This window comes from Malania oleifera, chromosome 9 (assembly GCF_029873635.1).
Source record: "Malania oleifera isolate guangnan ecotype guangnan chromosome 9, ASM2987363v1, whole genome shotgun sequence".
Taxonomy (NCBI): Eukaryota; Viridiplantae; Streptophyta; class Magnoliopsida; order Santalales; family Ximeniaceae; genus Malania; species Malania oleifera.
This window is the reverse complement of record NC_080425.1, coordinates 95816821-95838156: the sequence shown is the minus strand read 5'-3', so window position 1 is coordinate 95838156 and position 21336 is coordinate 95816821. Positions and strand designations below refer to the sequence as shown.

General features: G+C 34.5%; 3 protein-coding genes across 3 annotated transcripts; 1 reads left to right on the top strand and 2 right to left on the bottom strand.

Annotated features, from left to right (window-relative positions):
* Positions 1-2908: 2908 nt before the first annotated feature.
* Positions 2909-4565, bottom strand: LOC131165052 (uncharacterized). Its single transcript, XM_058122701.1, has 2 exons — positions 3937-4565; positions 2909-3332 (listed from the first exon to the last, which is right to left on the bottom strand). Exons 1-2 carry the CDS (start codon positions 4480-4482, stop codon positions 2967-2969), a joined length of 912 nt encoding a protein of 303 aa, XP_057978684.1. The 5' UTR covers positions 4483-4565; the 3' UTR covers positions 2909-2966.
* A 1725-nt stretch (positions 4566-6290) lies between these two features.
* Positions 6291-6738, bottom strand: LOC131165051 (arabinogalactan protein 23-like). The gene has a single exon (XM_058122700.1). It carries the CDS (start codon positions 6666-6668, stop codon positions 6489-6491), a length of 180 nt encoding a protein of 59 aa, XP_057978683.1. The 5' UTR covers positions 6669-6738; the 3' UTR covers positions 6291-6488.
* A 2947-nt stretch (positions 6739-9685) lies between these two features.
* On the top strand, positions 9686-11427 carry LOC131165050 (malonyl-coenzyme A:anthocyanin 3-O-glucoside-6''-O-malonyltransferase-like). The gene has a single exon (XM_058122698.1). The coding sequence runs from the start codon at positions 9992-9994 to the stop codon at positions 11348-11350; it is 1359 nt and encodes a 452-aa protein (XP_057978681.1). The 5' UTR covers positions 9686-9991; the 3' UTR covers positions 11351-11427.
* The last annotated feature ends 9909 nt before the right edge of the window (positions 11428-21336 follow it).

Here is a 21336-nt window from a genome sequence, read left to right as displayed (position 1 = left end):
TAATAACAACTAATATAATTATAATGATTTTATTTTCATAATATTATTTTTAATTTGTATACTTTTTACTTTTATTATTTTAATTATATATATTTTTTATATTTTATATTTTTTTTATTTAAAGATAAAAATAAGTATTTGTTTAATCAAGTTTTAATTTCAAATAGTTGCTAATTTTTTTATTTTTATTTTCATAAATTTTTATAGTAATATCAAATAACTCAACGTTTTTATCCGTCACTAAACAAATAAATGGTAATGTATCTCTAATGAATATGTATATACATTTTTTTTGGTTAAATATGTGAATTTTGCAGAGATAAAAGGTCCTCACTTTGCACTATTGAAAATTATTTTAAGTCTTTGAATATTTTGAGAATTTGTGTAGAAAACTTGAAAATAGTAAACTAAAAATGAAGCGAAAGTTTCCCAATTATTTTAAAACTTAAAATTTTTATAATATTTTTCCACGCTAAGTCCAAATTTCGTACTCTCTAGCAATGTAATAGTTAGAAATTTTAAAAATAATAAAAACATATTTTCAACTTTTTTACAAAAATTAAAAAATTAAAAAATTAATGTGGTATTTTTATAATTATTAAGGGTAACTAACCCAATTCAAATAGCCTACAAGGCATGACCATGGAAATATTTGAATCAAGTTGTGAGCTGTATTTCATACAAACCAAACATGCAAACGGAATGATAGATTGAAACAGCAAACAACTCAACCCAAACTGAATCTAAAAGCAAAAAGGTAAATTATATAAAGGAAAGAAGGCCAACGTTGTATATTGTGGTTGTTACTTTGAGAACATTTTTCCAATTCAATCTCTCTATGTTTGGAGCCAAAGGTCAATTGCATATATTCTGCAAAATTTCAATTTTACTACTACCTTTTTATATTATTTATTTCTAAAAAATAAAACTAAACCGTTAACCTAATCAAACCGCATCCAATATGATTTTGACCTAGGTTTGAGTTTTTATAATTTTTTAAAAATTTTAAAAAATAAAAAATAAATTTTTTTTTTCATAATTAAATGGGGCCTAAATTCCCATTGCCATTAAATCATATCCCCCCTAGCAGGCCAATAAGAAAGGCAATAGGCATAAAATAATTTCTGGGACAATAATTCTTCATAATATTTGACACTCTCCCGTCACAACATCTCATTAATATTTAGACGAGAAATTATTAAAACTGCCTCTAAGAATATGATGAATTGTTTAAATTGTGATGAAATTAAACAACCTGACCTAATAATTTCATGTGATGTAAGACATGCACTAAATCTAACTTTGTGTTTCCAAGACGTTGCAATTTGATGATTTTTCAAATTCTATAAATGAAGAGAAAAATTATATAGCAAAAATGTAAACTATAATAAGGTCCAATTTTATTCCATTCTTGCATACCAAACAAATTATAAAATTCTTCTCAGCAAATTACATTCTTTCATGGCCATTATACCATTCCTATTCTATACTATTGGAAGAACCAAGCTCCTAACAATGAACTTATTCTAAATCAAGCTAACAGCTCATCAATAAACATAAATTTCTACATCTCCTTGCTCCAGATTATGAATTTATTCTAATCAAGCTAACAGCTCGCCAATATATATATATATAAAACTTTCTACATCTCCTTGCCATGTAAACCTACAGTGTTTGCAACTCCTGGCAAATTTTCTATGCTTGTATGACACAAGATCTTGAAAAGGAAAAACTTAATCCTATAATTGGGAGCTTCCACTTCAGAATTTGGATTTCAATTCATATGAATTAGAATAAAATGTTATATAAAACTACATTTTCATCCAAATCTATACGAATTTGAATTGAGTGCCCCAAACACATGATTCAAAATGCAGCCTTAGCATTCAACAGAACATGATGCATCCACCTGTGATCTACAACATGACAAACCTTAAAATGCAGAACTGTTGAGGCATTAACCTCTCGCAACCATGCCCTACTTATGGTTGAATCTAAAAGTCTTTTTAGATGAAAACTCAGCTAATCAGACAGATTAACATATGAAAATTGGTATTAAGTTGTGAGGCAGTATTCAGAGGGAGATATGCAGCTCAACATTCAGGTCACCTAAGCCCAACAATGAGGGCTGTCATCACTGCAGAATGAAGAAGGGACAACCATAGTTTAAGCAAATATTAAGGCTCACGCACATGGTTTCCTTTCTAGAAAATTTGTGTAATAACTAATTCTAATGAGCAATAATACTTATTGATGCAAGCAAAGAATGAGGAGATGGCTCCATCCATCTTAAGAGATGTGGGCAGAGGCACACTCCCAAGATGGGAGGAAGTGTGGTCTGGCCTGTTCGCCTGAACTCAATCCTACAGCCTTCCCGACCTACCAGACTAATCCATAACTACCACACCATGTACTAACCACTACTAATTCGCAAATGAAAACTTCTTTCTTCATTCAAGGATGCTCTTCCATGTTGTCCGTGTGCTTGATTTTTAGATGTTAAACATCTGGCAAATGAATCTCACTCTTTATAGTTTATGTCTCATACTAATGAATGTAGGACCTATTAGCCACATGTTTAGTATTTAGAAAATAGGCACACAAACACATGAATGGGTAGGTTTCTTGTAGAGTTTCTCCATAGGAAGGTAAGTCATCATTATCAGTTTCCTCCTTTCGAAGAACTTCATCACTAACTTAAGCATCAGAGAGTCCATTTGGATCCCATCTCTAGTTGCACTCTCCACTTTTGCAGGCATTAACCCTCAAGCATACTCGAGCTCATCCTGATCTCAGAATCTATGTCAACAGTCACATCTAAATTTAATATGCCAGTATAAAGATTGGAAGGAGTGTATATGGAAGGCAGCATACTATATTTTCACGTTCATGCTCCATGGGCAACAAATCCAGCAAAAAAGATAACATTTTTATTATCAATTAAACCAGAACAGACGTGTAATTCATCATCTTGATAACAAGGTAAACAAGAAGCCAACTGACAGACCAGCAATGCATAAATAAGAAATTCCTCGAACCCGCACAAAGAAAATATTTAAATTCTTTGCAATTTGAAGCGTTAGAGTCAGAATCTGCAACCTACCCTGCTCTTCCATCTTCTTGAAGAAGAACATTGGCTTCAATGATTGCCGCAACATGAATGCCATCGAAAAAGGGAACCCAAAAGCCACACAGCACATAATTGCGACCTCCATGATCGGAGCAGATCGAGTTATATATGAAATCCAAGCTCCAAATCCTAGCTGCACCATACCCAGAACAGCCATTCCTTTGCTCAGACTATAGATGTTCTTCAACAATCCTTCTAGAACCTGTTGGAAAATATGGTGTACATTAATCTGTGTCTCATTTGCAATAAATTACAAAAATAGGATAACAAAAAATTAAAGTAAAATAATGTGGATTGGCCTGTGAAATGGAAAAACAGTCCTGTCTTCTTTAAATAAAGTAATAGACACCCATTAGAAATACAGTCTTTAAAATTACGGGTAAGCACGGTATAAAATGAAATAGGAATACTTAAGACTTGGTTCGGAACAGTTGAATTCTGTTAAATTTATACTCATTTACAAATATGCAGTTTTTTTTGTTTGAAAGCATAAGGAATCATGGAATTGAAATCTTAAATAACAGATCACAGAATTCATGTTCTTATAACAAATAAAATTGATAAATGAATTTCACAAAATTGAGATCGAAAGACATTTTTCTACATTCTATCGGATCATAATTCGAACGTGACAAGAATTCAGCTGAGCTCCACAGTTTTATATATAGCAAGCCAAACCCATCAAGTCATTTACAAATGAATTCTTATTAAGAATTCACTTGTAAATTAAATAAATTCTACTTTCATTTGCATTCCAAACAGAGTGTCAAAGAAATTCAGAAACTTCACTTGATTTCTAACAGTACCTCTCGGGTCTCATTGGCAAGAGCAGAGAGATCACGATCCACAGTCGGTCCTTCGATCTCTTGGTGCTTGAACTCAGGGTTTTGACTGGGGTACGGACTAGAGTTTTGCGGTTTTTCACTTTCAGAAGCTGATGGTGCATCAGAGGTTGAAAAGTGCTTAGGTTTTTCTCCTGATACCCAGTTAAAATTAGGGTTTTTGAAGTTGGGAGCAGAACAAGAGTAGAGTCTAATGAGACGGAGATCGAAAAATATGGGTTTGGGGTCTGTTGATGATGCTTCGAATTTGCGAAGGGTTGTGTAATTAGTGGAAGAACAGATGAAATTAGGGAGTGTGGGTGAAGGGTCTGAGGGTTTTTTATTAGGGAAGAGTGAGAACGTGCAGGTGGAATTATGGGCGTTGAATTGGGTTAAGAGAGTGGAACTAGGGTTTTGAGCATCTTGAGAAATGGGGCGAGTGGACAGTGAGGAGATTAAAGAAGAAGAAGAAGAAGCTCGAGAGGTGCTTAGGAGCTTGGAGGAGAATCTACGATAGACGATGGCCGCCATTCAGACTTCACAGAGAGGGAGAGGGAGAGGAGCGAGCTGGGCCAGTTATGACTAATGTAAACTCATTTAATTTCTTAAAATTCATTAATCCTTTATATTTGATTTTTTATTTATACAAATAAATTTAAACAATTTTTTTCGCCTCTCTAGTATTCAGTCTCTGATTTACTATGAATGTTATGTTTTTAAATTATTGTATATTTTATTTTAATTATTATTTTAATTCATATTTTATCACTTTATTTTTATTTTAATTTAAAAGTGCACAAAATGGATGATTTAATCTAAAAAAAAACTAATTCTCGATATTAAAATTTCTAATAATAAGTTATCAAACTAATTGAAAATTATAAAAACCTGATTTTCATTTTTCTTTTGTAAAGAGATGAGAACTAGTAACAAAAATAGAAAACTAACAATATAAATAAACACATTTGTACAATATGTTTTTTCACGGTGCAAAAACATAAATAAAAAACAATAATGATACCAAACAACTCCTTACAAACCTCATGATTTTTTACTTTTGGGACTTTCTTATACTTGATTTTTTATTAAGTAAGCGGAAAAAAATTCATATAATCGAACTCACCTAGTAGGGTTAAGGTTTGATTTTGTTGTTATTGTTATATGTTTATGTATTGATTATAATTAGCCATAAATTTGTATGGACAAATTTGTTTTCATTCTCGATGAGCTACCTATTGGGCACTTGTATTAGCACACTATAAATTTTTAACAAAATTAACAAATTCTTTTATCTCTGTTTAATATTAATCATGACATTCATAACTTTTTTTTACATATTATCGACTCAATTTTTGTCACTAAATCAATTTTATTACCTTATTAGTTTTTAATAATTAATTTTTATAATGTTAACATATTTGGATAATAATTTTTTTTCCTGATGACCTTACAAATTTCTCTAAACTTGGTTTTATAATTGAATTAAGAATTAAAAATTAAAAAATTTATGACTTATATGCTTTGTAAAAGTTATTAACTATGCTCATAATTTTTGTTTTCCTTTCTATGAAGTAGATAATTTTTTTTTTTCATTTTCTTTCGTAAATTTGAGAGTTTACACACGAGAATGCACGCTAAAAAATTATCGTGTTTGTCTATTTCTTATTATAGATTTATAAAACGTTTCATGTTTTTGTTTGTTTTATTGAGTAAAAACATAATTTCTTGTACAACCAATCCGCAAATCAAACGTAACCTAAGTTTATGTAACTTAATCCTTTTTTATGTCAAACATTAACATTTTAAAGTGTTAAAAAGTGAATCAAATATACTAAATATTTATGAATTAATTAAAAGTTACTAATAAATATTTATATTGATATGAGTAATTATAAATTAATTATAAGATAAAAGCAATATTTTTTATTAATTTTTTTACCTCATCAATATTTGTGTAAGAATATTTTGAAAAATAAAAAGGGACATCATATCATATGGAGAATTCTTTTTTGGCTGAAATTAATTATTAGTATTAGAGGAGAATCGGAAAACAATTAAAAGGATTCTCCATTTATATAACACTTTTTTAAATTTCGAATAGTAGATTTGTTATTCTGTTGTAACTTTAACATATACAACTATAAATATTTCATGCCATCCTTCGAAGCAAAAATAAAAATTGGAATCAATTTAATAACTCCGATATTCTCCATGAGTATATATATATTATCTTGGAGATTACTAAATGATATTATCACTCAATTTTTATATTTTTAATGATATTAAATGATAATTTTTATAATACACCCAACCAAATTAAAAAAATTACACAATAATAATAATAACAAATGCGAAATTTGTTTTATTGCATGTCAATGGATCAATATGAAATAGGGAGGAAGAAGAAGAGAATCACATGAAGAAAGAAAGGGGAAGAAGGGTTTGAAAAATGAAAAAAACAAATTTGCGAAATCAAATCATCCAAACATGCCCTCCTCTCCTCTTCTGCGTTTCTTCAAATATACCGAACGATTCAATTAGTGCAAGTAATAGGCCAAGAGCGACAAGATGGAGGCTCCGACGGCGGGGAGGGCTGCGGCGGCCGAGGAGCTGGCTGGCCCGGGAGCCGGGGCTGCAGAATCTTGAGCGGAGGCGACCACCGCGCTCATGGCGGCGGCGGCGAAGAGGACTGCACACGAAACCTTCTTCATCTCCATGACGGCGTCGTTTCCGGCTGTAGTATTATTATACGAGAATAATAATTTTATTTTCCGAATTGGTTTGTGCAGCCTGAGGAGGAATTATGGGAGGCCGACCACCCATTTTATAGTGCAGCGTTTGGCCAATTTTGGAATGTTCAATTGTAAATTCTAAATATGGTGTGTTTAATATTGCATGGTGGAGAATAATTATCTCTGTTTTTTTCCCCAAAAAAAATATTAATTATGGGGGAGAGAAAAAATTTAGGCGAATCACATTGGAGGGTGGACGTTATTATTTTTTAAAATAAATAAATAAATAAAATTAAGAAAAAAAGTAAAGATATTGACGATTGCATATCATATCGTAATATTCTTTGTATCTTGAACTATAAAGGAAAATAAAGATTTGAACTATTGAGGAAAATAAAGATTTGGTGATACCATCGTCATATTTTAAAGTAAGATAAGTATTTAAGAGAATAAATAAATAAAATTACGAGAAACATAAATTTATAATAGGGCGTGGATGCTTTAATAAATAAAACAACATTATTAGAGGCGCAGCATAAATTTAGTGACTAATTAATTGTATATATAGTGTCGAGTGGTTTTTTTTCCTTATTTTGAAGCATACAATTTTAAGGAATAAATTCACGAATAATTTTTATTAGTTATTTTTAAAATAAATAAATATTATAAAAAAAAGTAAATCTATTGGTGAGTGCATTATATCGTAATATTTTAAGATTATGCGCTTGATGATTCTTAATATCATCATAGTCATAAGAATTTAAAAAAATAAATAAATAAAATTACGAGAAAAATAGAAATTTACAGGGGGTAAATATATTAAATTATTGGGGGTGGTATTAAAAATTTAGGTGATTAATTGTGCATGTTGTGTCCAGTAATTTTTTCCTTGAGTATTAAATTTAAGGATTATGAACTTTTAAAAAAAAATAAAAAATAAAAAAGATGAAATTGCAGAGGATATGAAAATTTAGGAGATTGCGTTGACCAAGTCTTGTTTTCAAAGGTGGTCATAAAGTCAAAATAGTTGGACGACCCATTGTGTTACAATTCAAAATATGTAATATAGTATTTTTAATTGTGTTGACTTTTAGTTAGGGCTTCAAACATCATACCTTAAATTTAAATTTTAAGAGGCAAATAAAACATATAATACAAAATTAAATAATTTTTTTTTAAATCTACAAATAAATTTCAAATTGTAAAATAAAATTAATGTTTCCAAACAAAATGTTATTTATTTTGATTTTTATTGGTTTATTAATATTGAATCCGTTTGGAATTTTGTGAGGACCAAATCTTTATTCAAACAACACAAGTCTTGCTTTAGAAAAGTTAATGAAGAGAGTATCTCGATTTTTTGAAATCTTAATTTTGTGTTTGGGTAAGATTTTTGAATTCTTTGAACCCAATTTTGTGTTTTCTTCCCAAATTAATTTTAGTTGAAACAAAATCTTAATGCTTTCTCTCTGGATTCATTGTCATTTAAACCCTAATTAAAATTTGTACTTCTTTTTTACGTTCTACTTGTTTAAATCGTGTTATTTTTATATTTCAGTAAATATTATAAGTATTAACCATGCATATCGACGATTACATCTTGACAATCACATTTGTTTGCTGCAGATTTAAATGATGAAAATTCGAGACAGTTTATTACAATAAAGATTGGGGAATGTCAAAGATCCAAAGTCAATGTCTGAGGGTCATATATGTTAACAAATCAGAGTTGATTCAAAAAAGAGGATATATAAGAATAAAACAGTTCTTATCTCAAATCATGGGATTTATAATTATTATCTATATAATGTAATAGTGCATAAATACCCCTACTTGTATCCTCTTTAAAGCACGTAGTGTTCACGACTCGGCTTTTGAATAAAAATATCATTGTTCTTCATGTTTCGGTTTTTCTTTAATAAGAACCATTAAATTTGATGATGCAACTAATTCAGGGGGACATTTTGTTTGGACTATCCTTATGCATTTTTAGGAATATAACTTCTACAATGTTAGATGGCCGCATTTAAAGATTCATGGCAATTTTTTCTATTAAACATCTTATAATATTTCTTATGAATGCAAGATGTTCTCATAATACAAATATATAATATGATCAGACCATTTCTTTATCAGTAACTTTAGATGCACATGAAATCTAAGATGCGCAGTTACATGTACTTAATTAGAAAAACAAATCAAATGTTTACTCTATAAATTTTACAAAATTACATATACACATCGTAAGATCGTAAGATTTATATATAGATGCAACATGCTATTGTATTAGCAGTATTTTACATAAGTTGGACATGCTTGCAATGTGTGTGTAGAAGACACAAATAAATTCTACTTATTATTTGACACTTATATTACTCATTTACTATATAAAGTTAATATTATCAAAATTGATAACAATCAATTGAATAATGTGTTTAGTAAGAACTTGAAACTCTCTTTTTTGGACGACAACGTTTGAGTTCAGATGTTAATTATTAGATTTTACAAACTTTTTTTTAATGTTTAATCTTTGTCTTCGAGTGTAGAGTGGTAAAGGAAGGACGCCACACAATGGTGGATTATTAGTTGAAGAAATTATTACGTACAAGTATACAATCAAATCTAATATGATTTAGTCATGTGTATATATTTCAATAAAATTAAACAATTTGTTTGCACATGACAAAATCATATTAGGCCTAGTATATATATATCTAGTGTATTTACTAATTTCTCAATTCATTATGAAGAGATTATACAATAAATATGTCCTTCCAACTCTTTATATATTTGTCTTTTAGATGTAAAACATGTGATAATAGTTTTCACATTTACGAGTATTGAATAGACATATTTATCACATGTCTCATATTTAAAAAATAGACATATAAACAATATAAAAAGACAAAATCTATATAATTAATATCTCTTCCTAACCCATTATAAGACAAACTAAATATTTTTATATTAAAAAGGTCTATAGCTTAAAAGATAAGTGGGGAGTACTACTGATCTCCCATTAACAGTAGAGGGAGTTGAGATGGACAAAATTTGGAAGGGCATCCACGCACACTTTGACCATGGTGAGCATCAACGATCACTGATTCACTGTTTCAGTAGTACTACTCCCTCTCTGTCTCACCGTCGATCATTAATTAAACTCACATTACAAATGACAGCCCTAGCTTCTCCCAATTGCAACGTCTCTCTCTCCCCCGGTTTTGTCCACCTCCGACCTACTCAAACCTCAACCCTCTCTCTCTCTCTCTCTCTCTCTCTCTCTCTCTCTCTCTCTCTCTCTCTCTCTCATGGCTGCGCCTACCATTCATGGCGTGAAGGTGGTGGAGCACTGCCGAGTCCATCCCTCACCTCCTCTCCCTCCACCCACATCTCTTCCTCTTACTTTCTTCGACATCCCATGGCTTCTCTTCTCCCCCCACCAACCCCTCTTCTTCTACCACCTTCCCTCCTTCTCCACGGCCACCGCCGCCGCCACCCTCCCCGCTCTCAAACACTCCCTCTCCCTCACCCTTCGCCACTACAACCACCTCGCTGGCCACCTCTGCGCCCCACCCTACCCCGCCAGCCCCCGCATTGTCTACTCCCAAGCCGACTCCGTCCCCCTCACTTTCGCTGAATCCTCCGGCGACTTCCACCACCTCTGCGGCCACAGCTCCAGAAACGCCGCTGACTTCCACCCCCTCGTGCCTCAGCTGCTGCCCTCATCACGCGACCCTCACACGATTCCACTGCTCGCCGTGCAAATCACGTTGTTCCCTGGCGCCGGCGTGTCCATTGGACTCGCTTTTCACCATGCGGCCGGCGACGGGAGAACGTTCGACAACTTCATGAAGACGTGGGCCGCAATTTGCAGGTCCGATGGTGAAGTGACCGTTTTGCCCTCGCACGACCGGAGCTTGATCATCGACCGCCGTGGGCTCGAGGGAATTCTCTTGAAGCAATGGAGAGACTCGCCGGGAAATTACACTAAGAGGACCCAAGTCCGTGACATGGTTCGGGCCACCTGTGTGGTGGGTCCGACTGACATGGACAAGATCAAACGCTGGATCATCACTCAGAAAAGTAACTCGGCCCAACTTCTCCTCTCCAACTATGTTGTAACATGTGCGTTTGTATGGGTCTGTTTGGCAAAAGCCAAAGCAGAGGGCAAAAACGAAAAAATGAGCACTGAAGGTCCGGTTTTCTTCGGGTTTGTTGCGGGCGGGTTAGCGCGGTTGGACTACCCGATCCCGGCCACATATTTCGGCAACTGCGTCGCGTTCGGGCGGGCCACAGTGAAAATGGGGGAGTTGGTGGGAGGTGATGGCGTGGTGGCTGCCGCCAAAGCCATCGGAAGCTCCATTGAGAAGTTGAATAGAGGAGTTTTGGAGGGTGCAGAGAGGTGGATTCCGGATTGGGAGCTGATGGTCGGGTCGGAGCTCCACATGACGGTTTCCGGGTCGCCAAAAGTGGGCCTTTATGAGATGGATTTCGGGTGGGGAAGGCCCAAGAAGATAGAGGATATTTCAATTGATGGAATGGGGGCAATTTCTTTGACAGAGAGTAGGGAAATCAAGGGAGGCATTGAGATTGGCTTGGTTCTCAAGAGGGCCACTATGTATGCTTTTACTTCTTTTTTTGAAGAGGGTCTCAAGGTTTTCCAATAAGCCACTCCTTGTAGCCATTGAATTTTAATATCCCTATGCGTATTTATTAATTATTTAGTTATTTTTATTTTTATTTACGTTAATTGGAGTGGGCCGGGTAACTCGAACCCAATTCGAATATGATCCAAATCACCGTGGGCTTGGGTAATATTTTTTGAATTCTTTGATTGGGCTTGTGTAGCAGTATTGGGCTGCTCCATCAGTTGTTGAATAGAAATTTTACTTAATGAAATGAATTGTTTTTAAGCAATGTCTTTTAGCATAATTGAAAGTTCTAAGGCCTAAGCATTTTTTGGAATGAAAATAATGTAAAATTTTAGATATTAGCATGAAAATATTTACTTAGAAAGCTGTCTAAACTACGTCACCATGGCTTAACTTAGGGACAAAGTGGTACGTATCTAGAGTTTAGTTATTTGGTTCGAGACCTCCAATAAAAGTAAAGTACTTTTCTAAGAATGTAAGAATTAAATAAGTTTGCACATTCGTACAGATATCCTTCTAAATAATTTATTTATTTTTCTTAATTATAGATGATCGTCACGATTTATAAGTAAAAAAATTCAAAATTTGAGTTTTAGGGTTCACACTATTAAAATACGAGAGCAAGAAAAAATCTCCTTTTAATTTTAGAAATTTAATACATTTTGTTTTTAGTTTTTTTTTTTTTTCTTCTGTATTTTGTTTTCAAGAATCCAAACAAGGACAGGATGAAAGGGCAGCAAACAAAGAAAAGGAAAAGGGTAGGGGCCATTGGCCAATAAAGAAGCTGCCTGGTTCCCATATCTCTTAACAAAATAATGGAGCATCCCCCAATGAACATCTGATTCGTGAGAATCACAACCTTTCCTTTTCTGGCAGACATGATAAGTGGTAAGTTGAATACTTTGCCACAGCCCTGCAAAAGGCCATACCTTTGTTGGTGCACTCTAAATTCTCAACTATGCCCTTAGTAGTCATACATATATTGAGTGCTTTCTAAGCATAAATGTACTATAGTGTGGGTATGAGTTGTATGTCACCATTAAAGGTCACGGATTTATCTTAGTATTGTGTGGAGACTAGATTTTTTATTTTTCCTTGGATGGTAATGAAAACACTCTCTTCTATTGTGTTAGCCTTAATTATAAGAATGATTGTGGAGATTTAATTAGATTGAGGATTTGATTAGTTGTGAAGATTTGATTAACTTTAATTATAGGAGTGATTGTGGGGATTTGATTTGATTGCACAATGTTTTTTATTATGTATAAATATCCTTTTTACAGTGATAATATATTACCAAATTTTCTCTCATTCTTCTTGATCTAACATGTGATCATAGCCTTAGTAATATTTTTTTAGCCTCTGCCCTTCACGGCTTCCACTACCGCCGCAAGCTCAATCCAATCCAAACTATCTATGATTGTTGGGCCGATTCTTCTTTGCCTAATGAGCTATGCTTATCTTTTGTACTATATTTTCAGTAACATTTTAGTAATTTATGATGCCGAGATGGTTGTTCAATTCGACAAGTTCTTGCAGTTTTGATTTTATTAGGGTTAAAGATGTGAGTTCTGATATTTTCAATATCAGTTAGGATTCGAAATCGGTTCGGGATGGATTTGTTTCAAAGGTTTTGGACGTGTATGCACCAAGTGTTCGATCATTTGCGACAAAGGGAATTGCAGGTGAGCGTGCAGTATTATAGATTTCGCAGACTATTTTCGTATCGTCTTTGTCATCTGTAGGGTCTATAGACTTAGATTATTCGATTATATCCTAGTTGATTCGTGAGTCCTATATTGAATTTTTTGGACATAGGGTTGTAAGTGCAGCGGCAGATTAAAGTTTGAGATTGAGATCTGTGAGATGTCTACCATTGATAACGGTGATTTTATTATTGTTTGTTTTGATTATAGTGTGGATTGTTCAACTGATTGGGCTCCAGGTGCTCGATATAATGTCACTAAAGAGCTCGATTTTGTTGTTTGGGGTTTTATCGATTGTAGTTGCCACCATTGTGCAATTTCAGTGTGCATTGCAATTTCAACTCAAATTTCCAATTGCAATTTCAAATTCACTATTCAAAGCATTGTTCAGCGCACATGAATATGCAAAACTCATTATTGCTGACCCCATGGTGCATTCGGCCAACCCATTGGAATTTCAAAGTTTGGCTTTGTTTTTTTGACTGAAAGTACAACTTTCATGACCCCACTATGCATTTGGTGCATAGGTTATTGTTCAATCAACTAAATAACTTGAACATCCTATTAATTATTATTAGCCATTAAGGCGGAACTTTTCAAGCATTGAAACTGTGGCATCTATTTATTTATTTATTTTAGAATTATTATTGTATGATGGAGAAAAAATCATATCTTAAGAATAGGCACGTTGACTACATAAATCTTGTGCATAGAAACATCAATTGTAGTCAGATTCGCATTAGATCCGGAATTTCCTAATATCATAAGCTGGATGTCACGCCCCGAACCTGGAAATGGGACCCAGGGGTGAAAATGTAAACCAACCAGTCCCTGTAACGTACAAAACATCCAAGATACAGAGCAAAGGATAAGGGTCCTACCTCGTGGGGCTCTCAAGCACCCTATACACATTCAAACATAACAGAATATACGCAGCGGAATAAGGTCATTCTATATACATACAATACCATACCAGGGTCTATACAAGGACAGAATCAAGGTTCCATCATATAACGTGCAAATGGGTGCCTAACATATCTCAAAACGGCAACCCACAAAATACAAGCCCTAGCACTTATCCAAGTGTTACCCACAGTACAGCGGCCACTACGCTCCCAATACCAAGACGCTAGTTTCGGTTACTCAAAGGACCTGTAAAAATGTACGTACAGTAAGGGTAAGACACCTCTCAGTAAGGAAGAACATAGGTTATATCGTTGTGTGGCATTTGAGTATTATCATGATGCAACATACACGTAGTTAAATGCAATTTCAGTACTAATTTCACAACAGTGCATACACGCACACACACACATGATCAGCAATCCCGGTATTGTCACACCCATCGGCCTAAAGTCGGCCCGCGACATACGGCGTTAGCCCGTAAACAACCCACGAATACGGCCCCACCGGCACATGGTTAGTCCCCAACTCCCATGGCATCGTACCGACACTAAACTGGTGGATCCACACCCTTCGGCCTAATCTGACAGAATAGGCTCACGCCCGGATATAGAGCCGGACACTCTGTCAATCTATGGCCAGCGATTTCATATGCCCTCGGATATAGAGTCGGACACTCTCAGTACCTGAAAAAATTTGGAACCGCATTCCTTGTAGTGTCCCTCCATAAAATATAACATAATAATAAAAGTGGTCAACCCGAACCCGTGGGTAACAGGGACACCTGTCAATCGCAGCGGAAACCTAAGCAGCAGTAACATAAAATTTAAATCATCCATACATAAAACTTAACATCAGAAGCATAACACCAGAGTTTACTACATCTCCAAAAACTGTACTTATATACAACCATCAAAATATCAAAATGACCCTAGGATCATACAACAAAAATCTACTGATCCTAGTACAAAGCTTACCCTTCTAGTAGGGAAGCTCCACTCACTCAACGGCGGCCTTGACCCCTCGGTTTCTCTGGGTTTCCTGAAAAGTTAATTAAGTTTGGGGGTGAGACACTTCTCAATAAGGGAAAATAAACCAAATACAACTGTGTGACAATATGAACATTTAAGGCATTTATACATATACAGTGCATTTCATATTTTCATAAAAATTCATCATATCATACTGAATATTCACATGCTTTCATATTTTCTAATAAGTCATATCATACATAAAACATCTATTATAACTGAATAGTACTGAAAACATACCCAGGATGACTAGTTAGTTGTGTCATGTATTACCCCCCATGACGGGTTGTGCAGTCCGAAGGCGGGACCCGACAATGGCGAGCCGACCACTATAGAATCAAATATGTCTGTAAGTACGATGGGCCCGCCACACCCTGGTTCAAACTGCCAAGTGGACGTCCACACTCTACTGAAAGCCACATCGACTATCCATCTCCCATCCCCTCGTGGGATGGTTAGCACTAATCTGACGTAGATATCTGATCTACAATATAGTTACAGTACCGAGCTCCTGAACTGAACTAAACTAACATACGGGTTATGATAACATATAGTACATAATTTCATAAATACGGCTTCATGCCGAACATTTTATAAATACGGTCTCACGTCAAAATCATACATACGGCCTCGTGCCGAAATCATAGTAAATAATGGCCTCGTGCCAAAAATCGTAAATACGGCCTCGTGCCGATATCATAAAATACATGGCCTCGCGCCAATATTGTTTCAGGTATATATATATATATATATGCTCTGAAAATAAATCATTTATCATATATTCGTCAAAATCATCACAACATAACTTATCTTTTCATAATACTTGGAAACATGTTTGGTTCATAAAATCATTCATATCATGATTCACTTCACAAAAAAATAATATTCATGCCACACATATGCCGTTTAAAGTCATACCACGTATTCTAAAATCATCATTTCTAGTATCTTATACATATATATACTTTTTACTCATAATAACAGTATTTTCCAAACATTCATTTCACATGGGATAAACAAATATAGCATATGCTTTTCTGAAAATAAATGTGCTCATAATTAATAATATATTGTATGGAAAATAACTGTTTTAGTTTATTCTCTTACTTGACTATTGAGAAAGCCCCCAAAATATCTTAGGCTAACCCCCTCTATGACTTCCTGATCAATACCCTGAAACTCAAAACTCCCAGTATTAAACATCAATATTTTCATGCGTACATCATTTCCTATAACTATTACAAGACCAAATTTGTCTTAAAAAGTCTTACCTCAACTCTGAGATGATTTCCAACTTTGTTTCCCCAACGATCCGCTCCGGCAAACTTGTAGAGAACTTTGCCAAGAGCGTCATGGTAGCCTCAGATCTTCGATCTAGTGTAAAACTAGCCCAAAATCGAAGAGAGAGAGAGAGAGAGAGAGAGAGAGCCGAAGGGGAGAGAGAGAGAGAGAGAGAGAGTCGAAGGGGAGAGAGAGAGAGTGGAGAGAAAGCTTAAAAGTGAAGTAAAAATTGGATTTTTCATATTTATAGATAGGGGATTTCGTCGACGAGATGCCTCATTCGTTAACGAATTCTCACTAATTTCGTCGACGAAATTCAATCTTCGTTGACGAAATTCAGTCGACACCAAAACCCCTCTCCGTATTTCTTCGTCGACGAAGCCCTGTGTTCATCAACGAAATTCTTAAAGCCTTCGTCGACGAAACCCTGTGTTCGTCAACGAATCCAGGCAATCTTTTAAAATTATTTTTATCCCCCAAATGCAATGTCGTCGACGAAATCTACGACCTTTTTCTGTTTCTGTTTCTATTTTTCTCCCTCTTAATTAGACAAATTCCATTTTATTCGAGTCGCTACATTCCTACTAGTATTTCAACCAATCACACACACATGCATGCTTATATAACCAAACAAATCACACCCATTTGATAATATAAAATCATGGTTTTTCAAACACATACAGTTAAAACAAGTCAAGACACGGTCATCCCTATAACACAGTATAAATCAACATATACATTCGGTTTTCAACAAAACCAATGATACAGCTCGTCGCCCCCTTTTTCCCAAAACTGTAATCATGAAAAACTTATAATTTTTTCCGTTAGATCCCCCCAAATGAGTAGCCAAAACACACACAGGACCGTGAACCACAGTTCTACCAAGTTCAATTTCAAAAATAACCGATATAAACACAATTCCCCTTACCTTTTCCCTAATTAGCAAATCCCAAACTCTAAGGCTCATAAACAACAAATCGAGTTCCAAAACCTACAAATCACAGTACAGAAGATACTCATAAGATTTTTTCCTACAAAACTACCAGATCAAAACTGAAAACCGAGCCTTATCTCGATTTTAAGCTGAAACCTGAAATCGACAAAACCGAAAATCTAATTCGTAGAACTTGTAGAGAATCCTTCCACAATCCTCGTGGTAACTTCAGATTTACGATTCTCGCGACGAACGACGAAGAAATCTAGAGAGATGAAGAGTAGGGAGAGAGAGAATTTTTTTTTTTCCTTAGCTTAGAAGTAATGAAACTTCTATTTATAGCCCTTTGACTAGGGCGTCTTCTTTGACGAAATGGTGTCCTCGTCGACGAGATGGTGGATTCATCGACGAATCCTGATATCACCGGTTTCCCAAAATCTCTCAACTTCTCCTCGTCAACAAGCCTCTGAACTTCGTCGACGAGTCTCTGAACTTCGTCGACGAGACTTATATGGACTTCGTCGACGAAATCTGCTAAATTCCTAATTTGCTCCTCTCTTATTTATTTAAACCCATATATCACGATTCGGGTTCTTACACTGGGTCCCGGTTATTTATCAATCAATTTTCTTACTTGACTTCTTCAACGCGAGCAAAGCGCCATTGACGTGCTTAAACGTAATAAACACGTATCTTTTACTTTTTCCGATGACCTTGCCAAGGATCGCGACAACTTCTTCGAGGTCAACGTAGGTGGAGAAGAGATTGCGGAAGTTCTTGATGGTAGTGTCTCATCCAAGGCTGCGAATGAAGAGTTTGTGCTGGGTAGGGTCCCGATTGGCAATGGATCGGACGATGTCGAATACGTCTAGGTGTCGGACGGGGGCATTTCGAACGATCTCAATCGAGCCAATGATGATTAGTTTCTAGAACAAAAAATCAAATATAAAATTTTCAAATTACATTTTTTAAACTCAAAAAATATATATTTGAATCAAATTTCACAATTAGTGATTCTCACGCGAAGTAAAAAATATTAAGCACACCCATGACCATCAGCCAGCCTGACGAGAGGAAATCTGTGCCCTAGGCTCTTCTTCCGCCACGTGTAGTTAACTAGTTATTGGTCTGGGTGTGAACTGTAAAGGGCCCGAATTCCGTGCGTAGGCGGTAGACCCAGTTCGGCGCCCAGCATACATGAGCTGCTTAGTCGCTAAGACTAGGCAAGGCAGTTTACCGAACATGGCTACTGGGGGTTACGTGCGCCGCCCACCCAACCACAGTCCGCGGCTGATCTGCTGCTTCCCGGTCATTACATCAGAGCCGCACATTTAAACCTGGCCCACCATCTGATGAATCACAATGGTACCTTCTAAAAAAATAACAACTTTTTCATTGGGCATGATTTCTATTTTTTTTCATGCTATTGTTTTTGCAATAATTTTCCTTATTGGCAAAGGCCGACGAATTCTTGATTAGGATAAATCATTGTAAGTTTTCTTTTTAGATTTAAAATATACATATATTTTTTATTTCTAATTTATAAAATCATAAATTTTAATTTTTATAGCGCAAAATGTAAATATAAGTAAATTTTTTTAAGTAAATAAGTTAGGAAGGTAAATGTTCAGTGGAGACTCGCACCGTCAGAGCGTTATTGAGTAAAATAGTATGAGACCTACACTGTTGTATCCAGTGAGATCCTATCATGTGGACTTGTGTTATCATAGACTTGTGACGTATAACATAATTCACTTAAAAAAGTATAAGAGTTTCAAAGGATATATAAAAAGAAGAAAAAGAAAAAATATATTATCGGTGTTACAAAACTTAATAAAAAACATTTTGTAATCTATTTTTTTTACAGATATAATGATGTCTTATGATTAATTTGTAGTTATATATTTAAATAAAAATAAATTATGCATCTAAATATATAAAAAAAAAAAGTGCACCTTTATATCCACAATTAATGTAAATATTAATCAAAGTGTGAAATCTTGACTCATAACCTAAACCTACCTAATTTATTTTTTAATAAAAAAAGGGTGACTTATTAAGATTTTGAACAATTTGATAAAGAAGTAATTTTTAAAGTTTAAAAGGTGATAAATAAAATTCAAATCAAAAGAAGAATATTGACATTAGATATCAAAATCCATTTTGCAATATTAGAGTGGCCCAATTTTAAACTTTACAAAAAATAAAATAAAATTGCAGCGAAAAGGTCCAGACAAGAGACACAGAGGATCCCTCCTCCCCCAACGTTCACTGCCCACAGGACAGGGGAGGGGGTCTTCCTCCAGACTCAGTCGGTTGCTTTCTGGAATCAAACAGCGGTGACCGGTTTATACCGACAGCTGTCCACGTTTCCTGTGGGGTCCACGCGTCATCCGTCGCCCTGAACCCTTATAAATACCGCCTTAAACCTCAAACCTTACCATCAGTTTCTAAATTCCCATTGCTGCTCTGCAACTCTCGGGCTTCAGATCTTTATCACAGCTCTCCGACTTTCCTCCTCCTCAGCCTAGATCTCCGATCAGAAAAGCACAATGAAGGCCGTCGCCATTCTCTTCGCCGCAGCTGTTCTGATCTTCGCCGCCGTAGCTTCGGCGCAAGACATCGATGCTCCGGCTTCGGCCCCGACGCCGTCGATAGAGGCTGGATCGGCGTACTCCACGGCGATCTCTGGGGCTGCCATCGGCGCGTCACTCTTGGTCTCCTTGATGGCTCTGTTGAAACAGTAGATCTGTGATTGATTCGTTTTATTTAGATATAGGTATACTCGAGCTGCGGTTTCTGTTGATGGATTGAGCTGAGGATTATACATTTGTTATGGTGTATTTATTTTATTTGTTTTATCATTATGTATTCTTTCTATCTGGTACTGAGATGAATAAAGGAGATTTCTCATCTTTATAATAATTTCTTGTTTTCTCACCATACATGGATGATCGTTCAATGGGAAAAACTAGAGAAAGAGAGAAATAAATTATTAGGATTGAAACTAAATTATATATCATTAAAAATATGAATAGAGATCACTCTCGCATTTCAAACTGGAATGTGAATACGGATCTGTGAATCTGTGATGTCTTTGGTTCCGTGAATGCTGATGAGATCGAAATGTGTTTAGCAACATGAATTTTGAATCTCTTTTACGTGGAATTTAAAAGCAATTTTCTACTGATTTTAAAAAATTTACGAGCATTCTAATTTTAAAATTCAAAGTTTAAATATTTTTTAGAGAAATTGTTTTCTTGGCTCTTAATCAATCAATTGGCAAAAAAATAGAAAGAAAAATAAATGAAGTGCCGTAGTTTATTTTGTCTTTCAATTAATTAATGTGTACTTCTTTGCTATACATTTTTGAGAAAAATTAAATATGAAACCTTCAATGATTTGAATTGTGGGTTGTTGATGAGTAAAATATATTAAATTCTTTGAATATTTGAGAGAATTTATTATATTATAAGTTGTTTGTGATGATGACTGACCATATTTATATATTCCATATAAAATAGGTGCCTTTCAATCATGGGAATTAATATCATATTTATTTAAGAATTGAATAAATTTTATTGTATTAAAATATATTCTTAAAAATTCTAAGTTTGCACCTACTTTTTATTTTTTAAATTTTATTATACCAATCATCTTTTTTATTTTTGTTATATTAAAATACTTCATACTTTTTATTAATTTTTTAAGTGAATCAAGATCAAGAAAAAGATAATTTTTGAATGACCGACTCAACTTTATTTGTTAAATTCTTCTCCTTAAAATATTGAACCATTTATGGCTAATCGGGCCAATTTGGTTAACCTTTTCATTACTAATTGAACTTTTTATTTATTACAAACACTATTTCTTTTAATCAAATAATCAAGCATTTTTTTTTTCGTTTTAACATGAATTAAAATAGTAGGTGTAATTAATTAGCTTTAAATAGAAACAATTTCAAAAAACTGAAACATAAAAGGACTCGAATGCATTTGATAATTTTACAATAATAAAAACATAAGACAAAAAGACGACACCATTTACCTTTTGGAGATTTGACGAAATAATACATACCTCCTCAAAAATTTCAAAATCTTCTTTTTGAAGTTATAAGAATTTTACAAACCTCCTTGAGATTTGATA